The 7,080-nt window shown below is 34.0% G+C and overlaps 1 protein-coding gene across 1 annotated transcript; it reads right to left on the bottom strand.

Moving 5' to 3' along the window:
- Positions 1 to 2,041: 2,041 nt before the first annotated feature.
- On the bottom strand, positions 2,042 to 4,842 carry LOC139429416 (KRAB-A domain-containing protein 2-like). The gene is made up of 2 exons (XM_071195164.1): positions 4,646 to 4,842; positions 2,042 to 4,198 (listed from the first exon to the last, which is right to left on the bottom strand). The coding sequence occupies exon 2, from the start codon at positions 4,185 to 4,187 to the stop codon at positions 2,517 to 2,519; it is 1,671 nt and encodes a 556-aa protein (XP_071051265.1). The 5' UTR covers positions 4,188 to 4,198; positions 4,646 to 4,842; the 3' UTR covers positions 2,042 to 2,516.
- Positions 4,843 to 7,080: the final 2,238 nt, after the last annotated feature.

Below are 7,080 nucleotides of genomic sequence, written 5' to 3'. Positions count from 1 at the left end.
AACGCAATAACAGCCCAAATAAAGGAACATGGTTGAAGCTCTGGTTGTAAGTATTAAGAACTCGTATGATTGGTGAATTAAAATAAGTATTCGTATTAGATGTGCGCAAACGAAAAGTGATATTATTCCGGGTCGGATAGAAGATCGGGGACATCCAACATGCCGTTAACAATTTTGAAAAGAAATACCAGGTCAGAGAAGAACCGCCGTTGCCTTAGAGGCAATAGGTTGAAAACCGTACAGCGTCTGTCGTAATCGCAGTACAGAAGATAATATACAGTGACTCCAAAAACTATTCGCTCACCATGCGTATTCGCACTATTAGTTTAATAAAAATAAAATAAATTACAATAGAAAAGATTTATTGTAATACAAACAGACGTTGTAATGTCCTTATAAGAAATTAACAAGAAAAGATTGATCTAACAATCAGTCAACAATAATAAAAAATAAAAAACAATTAAACTCAAATTTTTACACTCAAAAAGTATTCGCTCACTTAGGTTTAATAAAACAAATCAAATTATCTTTTAAATTTTAGTATTTGGTAGGGTTTTCATTTCGTTTAATGACTTCAGCTAATCGTCTTGGAAGTGATTCTACTAATCTTTGTGTTGTATCCATAGATATTTTCTCCCACTCAGTAATCAAAGCTGCCTTTAGATCTTTTTGATTCTGAATACTGTATTTTCTGATGTTCGTCTCCAGTAAACTCCACAAATTTTCAATAGGATTAATGTCAGGCGATTGTGGAGGGGTTTCAATCCATTTTGGAGTATTATAGAGTAACCACATTTTAGTATTCCAGGCTGTGTGCTTCGGATCGTTGTCTTGGGTTTCCCAAGACAACGGGAAACCCAAGACACTTGGGTTTTTCAGCACTGCTTCGAAGATTTGTTTATAAAATGTTGATGTATTGCTTGTGATCCATGATTCCATCAATGAAATGCATATTTCCAACACCTTTCGAGCTCATGCAGCCCCATACTAGTACAGAACCTCCTCCGTGTTTAAATGTAGGTCTCAAGTTTTTTTCTTCCAGTTCTTTATTCTTTTGCCGCCATATCATTCGCCGCCCGTCGGATCCATAAATGTTAAACTTACTCTCATCCGTAAATATTACTTTGTTCCAGAATTCATTTCTACTATTTTTATAGGTTTCAGCGAATAATTTTCTTTTTTGTTTATTAATTTTGCTTATAAATGGTTTCTTTCTGGCAACTCGACCATGATAACCAGCTGCATACAGAACGTTACGAATGGTATTTACGGATATAGATTTTCCAAATTCACTTTCAACTTCAATAGCAATTTTTGTTGCACTTTTATTAGGATCTTTTTTAATTTTGTTGACAACAATTCTCTTTTCTTTACAAGTGAGCTTTTGAGGACGACCAGTTCTGACAGCGTTGTTGAAACAATTATTTGAAGCAAATCTATCAATAATACTTTTTACGGTCGAATACGACCTTTTTACACATTTACCAATATCTCGAATAGATTTGCCTTCTTTACGTAGGCTTATAATAAGTTTTCTAACTTCTATAGATGTTTCGCACTGTTTTCTACCCATTTCAATTTATTTAAAAAAAATATTCACTTGTTTTGAAAAAACGTCATTAACAAAGGGGTAGTACGACGCATGCGTAACTGATTTGGAATGATTTACCTACTAGATTAAAAAAACTATGTGTATTTTGTTTTATTAAAACTACCTGAGCGAATACTTTTTGGAGTGCAAAATGTGCACGTGAATTGATCTATATTTTTTATTATTATTGTGAAATTGTTAGAACAATTTTTTCCTGATAATTTCTTATAAGGACATTACAACGTACAATAAATCTTTTTTTTTGTAATTTATTTTATTTTTATCAAACTAATAGTGCAAATACGCATGGTGAGCGAATAGTTTTTGGAGTCACTGTATATATTTCGTAGGCAAATTACAAAATCCGGCTTATTACAATAAGCGCCGTCATTTTGCAATGTGCCTGGCAATTTGGAAAATTATCTCACATTTTTTAATTGGCCTAAAATTTCTTAGGCTTATTATAATAAGCGCACATACAGTTAGGCTAATTAGAAAGTGAGCACCAGTTTCATCAAAAAGCCTGGTGGTTTCTAGTCTTATTGCAATAAACCTAGGCTAATATAAGTTCACTAAAATTATACCGAGAAAATTACCTGACCTTAAAGTATTCTTGAAGTATTTGAACTAATTATAGGTTATTTTATGCAAGAAAGTTGAAAAACGACAATTTTTGATGAACAAGTTTTTATTGATAAACATTTATCACATATTAACTAAACAGATCATTCAGATCAATGTTAAAATAGAACATATAATACAATAATAATATAAAGAAAATTAAATTAACAAAAACTTTTTTAAACTTGTGTTTTATTAATTAACACTAATTTTATTTTCACTTATTTCCACATGGTAAACTCTTATGGCATTTTGATGAACACATTTGCTTTGCTTTCCTGCACACGCACTTTTTTGTTTGGCATTAAGTTTTTGACACTGTACACTTACAGGTATTATAGCCTTGACCTCCAAACATTGACTCATTTGCTACAGCTTGACGAACAGATATATATTCTTCGGGGATATCTTCAACAAATTGTGCGCCAGAAATTTGGAAGTCACTTCTAGAAAACCATGTTTTGATAATTCCACTCTTTGTTCCTATCTGATAAACATCATTATTAATTTTAAGAATTTTTCCAATTAAATTTGGTGCCTCTAAATGGCCACGGTCGACTTTCGGCACATTTAATAGAACAAAATTTCCAACTGTGACCGATTTTAGGTTCTTCCCGGTATTTTCAATCATTTTTTCTGCCGCTTGTTTTTGACCTTCGTGTGCTTTTTGACGTTGCGAAGATATATTTTCTTGTCTATTACAAATATCGCATTGATACTCCATATCATTTTCATCGGAGATTGAGCAAACGTTTTGGAAACAAGTTTTATGAATCTTCATGGAACATGAAGAGCATGAAACAAAAGGTGTTTCATTCAAATATCCCGAACAAATAAAACACAACTCTTGTTGAACATTAGAGAATTGGTTTTCATCTTGATTTTCTCCAACTTTTCCCTTATATTTGTCATTTCTTAACTTTTCCAAATCTTCTTCACTAAAAACTTTTTCAAGAATTGCCTGCGGAATGTTAGTTGAATTTAGTCCTATCTTTGGTTCCGTTCCAAAAAGGGCTGTATATGGACTGCGCCCTATGATCCTGTGCTTTGACAAGTTCTTTTGCCACTGAACGAAGCGGCATCCTATCACCCAATCTGTACTCTTATTGTCATCCATCCACGAACGTAACATATTTTCAACATCCTGGTTGCAGCGCTCTACGCTTCCCTGTGATTGCGGATGTCGAGGTCTTCCATGTACTAGTTTACAATCAGCCCACATACCAGAAAGTTCTTTAATCACATCAGCTGTAAATTCACGTCCGTTGTCGCTTTGTAGAATGTGCGGTGCGCCGAAATTCAAAAATATCTTCAGCAGTTCCATTGCAACTTCAGCAGCACGCTTTGTTGTTAAAGGTCGCAGAAGACAAAATTTAGTTGCATGATCTTGATAATTCATTAACCATTTATATCCTCGACATGGAGTTGATTGAAAGTCGATCAAATCAACTTGACTGCGAAGGTTAAAATCTTTTGTTGTGATTGGTCTTCCCACAATATTACGTTGTTGTTGAGATTTCTTCGTATTACCCATTTTACAAAGCGATACAAACATTTCAACTGCTGGTCTGGGAATGTAAAATTTATTTTTTAATTCAAACAGCATTTTATCTCTTCCTCCATGTCCAGTGGCACGGTGACATTGAAGAAGTCTGTCAAAGTATTCTTCAACCGGAATCATTACTACTACAGGATCCTCATTACTTCTTCTTTTTTTGATTAAAACTCTTGTTTCGCCAATCTCCATTGTGTCGTTATTTCTGGTTAATCCATATTGTCTACTAGTCTTCTTTTTTTCAGGGTTATTTGCATCCAAAATTTCTCGAATTGCTTCTTCCACAGTTGCTTTTGTCCAAGGCTTCTTTACGACATTTTCACTCTTATTGCAGTATTCTTTCATTTGCGCATTAAAGTTTATTCTCATGTTATTTTCGTCCTGGAAATCAGTTCCATCAGTTTGGATATTGTCGTCCATACTGCAAGCACCTATGTTAACATAAGTACGACTTTAAATTTAATATGTAGTTATTTGTAGAAAGTTAATCGACTAAAGCAGTGTCTAGCTGTTAATTTCAAACACAGTTGTTAGATGTAGTACAATCAGTTTATAGAAACAAACAGCCGAATTTTCATCTACAATTATTGCAGACATCATTAGGGCTATAAGGATGGAAAACATTAAAAACTATTGTAAATTTAAATTATAAAACCTTTATAATTTAACCGCACAAACTTTTTTGGTTACCTAATATATTAGTAAATCATAGGAAACAGTTGTGTAACGGTTAAAACCAATAAAATACAGCGTTTTGTTTCAATAAACTAGTGTACTATACCTAACAACTGTGTTTGAAATTAACAGCTAGACACCCTTTTAATCGATAAACTTTCTACATTTCTACCTACGTTTCACGCTCTTCTACTTATGTTTACCTTATTAGTTGTTTGTCCTTGACTGCACTGCAACAATAGTTAAACTAACCTATAAGAAAACCAAGAACAATATGCGATGCTACTGCGGTGCACACGTTTCAACAAGTATAATGCGTTAATCACAACAACCCCACCCTAGCTTATTCTTAATACGCCGTCGACTGTAAGGCTAATTGCAAAAAGCCTCAATAAAACGAGGCTTTTTAAAGAAACAGTTGTCCACTTTCCAATTGGACTGATGGTTCGTGGGCTTATTGTAATAAGCCTAAAAAATTTCAGGCTGTTTACAAAATGTGAGATAATTTTCCAATTTGCCGGGCACATTGCAAAATGACCCCCAAGTTACGTAATGCTTTTTTCACCATAAGATCGATATGAAGGTGGAATCGCAGTTTGGAATCAAGAATAATACCAAGATCCTTCACTCTGTCAGTGGACGCAATAGCGTCTTTTAAACCAAGAGTTTTTTCGACAGTTTTGGAGGATCTTAGACGTGCCCTGCGCGCGTTCGCGGCTCACGTGGTTGGAACGCAGGTTAGAACCTCCACAGTGTTTATACTTGTTTACTTCACAGCAGAGTTTAGGTTCGAACGCGCCAAGATTTACATTTTGAAGGAACACAAAACTTAACCCTACAGAGAATACGTGATTTAAATGTCATTAATTTTAATCATCTGGATTATTTTCTTTAAGTTCCCTCAAAAGAGACAAATGTCCATATTTCTCTTTATGCTGACGCCATTTTTTTACCCATATTCTTCTAGGTTTCTTTTGCGAAGTCACAAATACATAAAGTGCAATAATACTAACTGAACGATTATAACATTTTTTTCTTGAGAACATGATAAAGTTTGGAATAATTTTTAAAAACAATAATTGTAACCGAAATGTTTTCGCAAAGGTGACTAAACAAAGTATAGGAGTGTCTTCAACAATTTCAACTAAGCAGAAATTCTACGCTCCACTCCAAAAGTCAGTAAAATGTCATATTTTTGCGTTTTATATGCACACCATATGCACACTTATGAGTTGTACGCGTCAAAACGGTCAAAACCGGGTGTTCGGAATGCAGGTTTGGCTCGTCGTTACTTTTGTTGGTCACATGCCGTGAGCGGACGCTCCAAGAGCGCAGTCCAACATGCACGCTTGTGTGCGCTCCAAAACTGTCGAAAAAACTCTTGGTGTAAAAGGCGCTATTAAGTCTTGATGGAACCGCTCGCCTTGTTCCAACAGTCAATTTTTTGACGTTTCTGTCGATCTCGCTCACTTTCTATCCAGTTAAATATTAATATCAGCCGCTATGATGAAGACGGTCTTTGAGTATACAAAAGTATGAATTTTTTAAATAACGCGTTTTTTACAGAAAAACAGGCAATAATATTTTTTAGGAAAAGAAAAATGGCAAGTGATACCATTTTGGAATCTTGACGAAACAGGTCATCTTTTAACATAACTTGCCAAGGGGGTTATACTACTCCCTTTTTATGAAATCGTGCGTCAAACTTAATAGACATAAATTCTTTTAACCTTAACTTGATCAAACTAATATTTTTTTTCGGAAAACTAACGACTCTTGTTGTTTGATTTGTGATTTCCTATAGTAGCATGGTTCATAAGGAATACATTATTAAAAAAATCACTATTAAATTGCGAACATTTCTGACCATAATACCTAAAAATATGATGCAGGGGAACGATTTTTAACATTTTTAACACCCGGTGCCCGCTTGACGTGGAGTTTCGGGACACCTGTATGTTGTGGTGCTAATAAAGAAATAAATAATAATAATCAGGAGAAACAATGCAAATCTTTCGAGGATAAGCAAACAAAACCAATCAAAGTTGTGGCCAGACGACTCCAACAACATTTTGGCCATTCATTTTCAAAAGTAGTGTTCTGTTTATCAAAAAAAAAAAAAAACAAACCACTAAGAAAACAAAAAACCCAAAAAAATATTGGAAGGTAAAGTTTTGGCATCGTTTTGAACATTTTTCATGAATTGTGGTGTTTCTGGCAATTTCAAACTTTATAAAGTCTTTATACAGTGTGTCCCCGGATAGGTGAACGACTCTTATAAAAGGTAAAAATTTTTCGATATTGATTGTCATTTTTTGGGGTTTAGCCCTACTTGGTTAAAGACTAATTTTGAACATATTATTAATTTTAAAAAAACAAGTGAGCCTTGACAGTGCATGAAAAACTTTTTTTGTGGTAGGTAAAGTACCTTTTCTGTTTACAGTACGTGAAAGTGTTACTAAGAAGTTTTGTTTAGAATGAAAAACTATGGCCATATGCAAATTTTCGGAATGATCGGCCTACTTTGATAAAAATCCATATCAAGCAATTTTATTTCTAACAAAGACTGCCAAGGAAAAACAAAATTGCTTCCGTGTTTATATGAATCTGTTAAAGTGTAATTTAGTATACTTAATGT

This window comes from Onthophagus taurus, chromosome 3, assembly GCF_036711975.1.
Source record: "Onthophagus taurus isolate NC chromosome 3, IU_Otau_3.0, whole genome shotgun sequence".
NCBI lineage: Eukaryota > Metazoa > Arthropoda > Insecta > Coleoptera > Scarabaeidae > Onthophagus > Onthophagus taurus.
This window is presented reverse-complemented; position numbering and strand designations above follow the sequence as displayed.

Coding starts and splice junctions, on each gene's coding strand:
- LOC139429416 (XM_071195164.1), bottom strand. CDS start 4,187: ATGGACGACAATATCCAAACTGATGGAACTGATTTCCAGGACGAAAAT.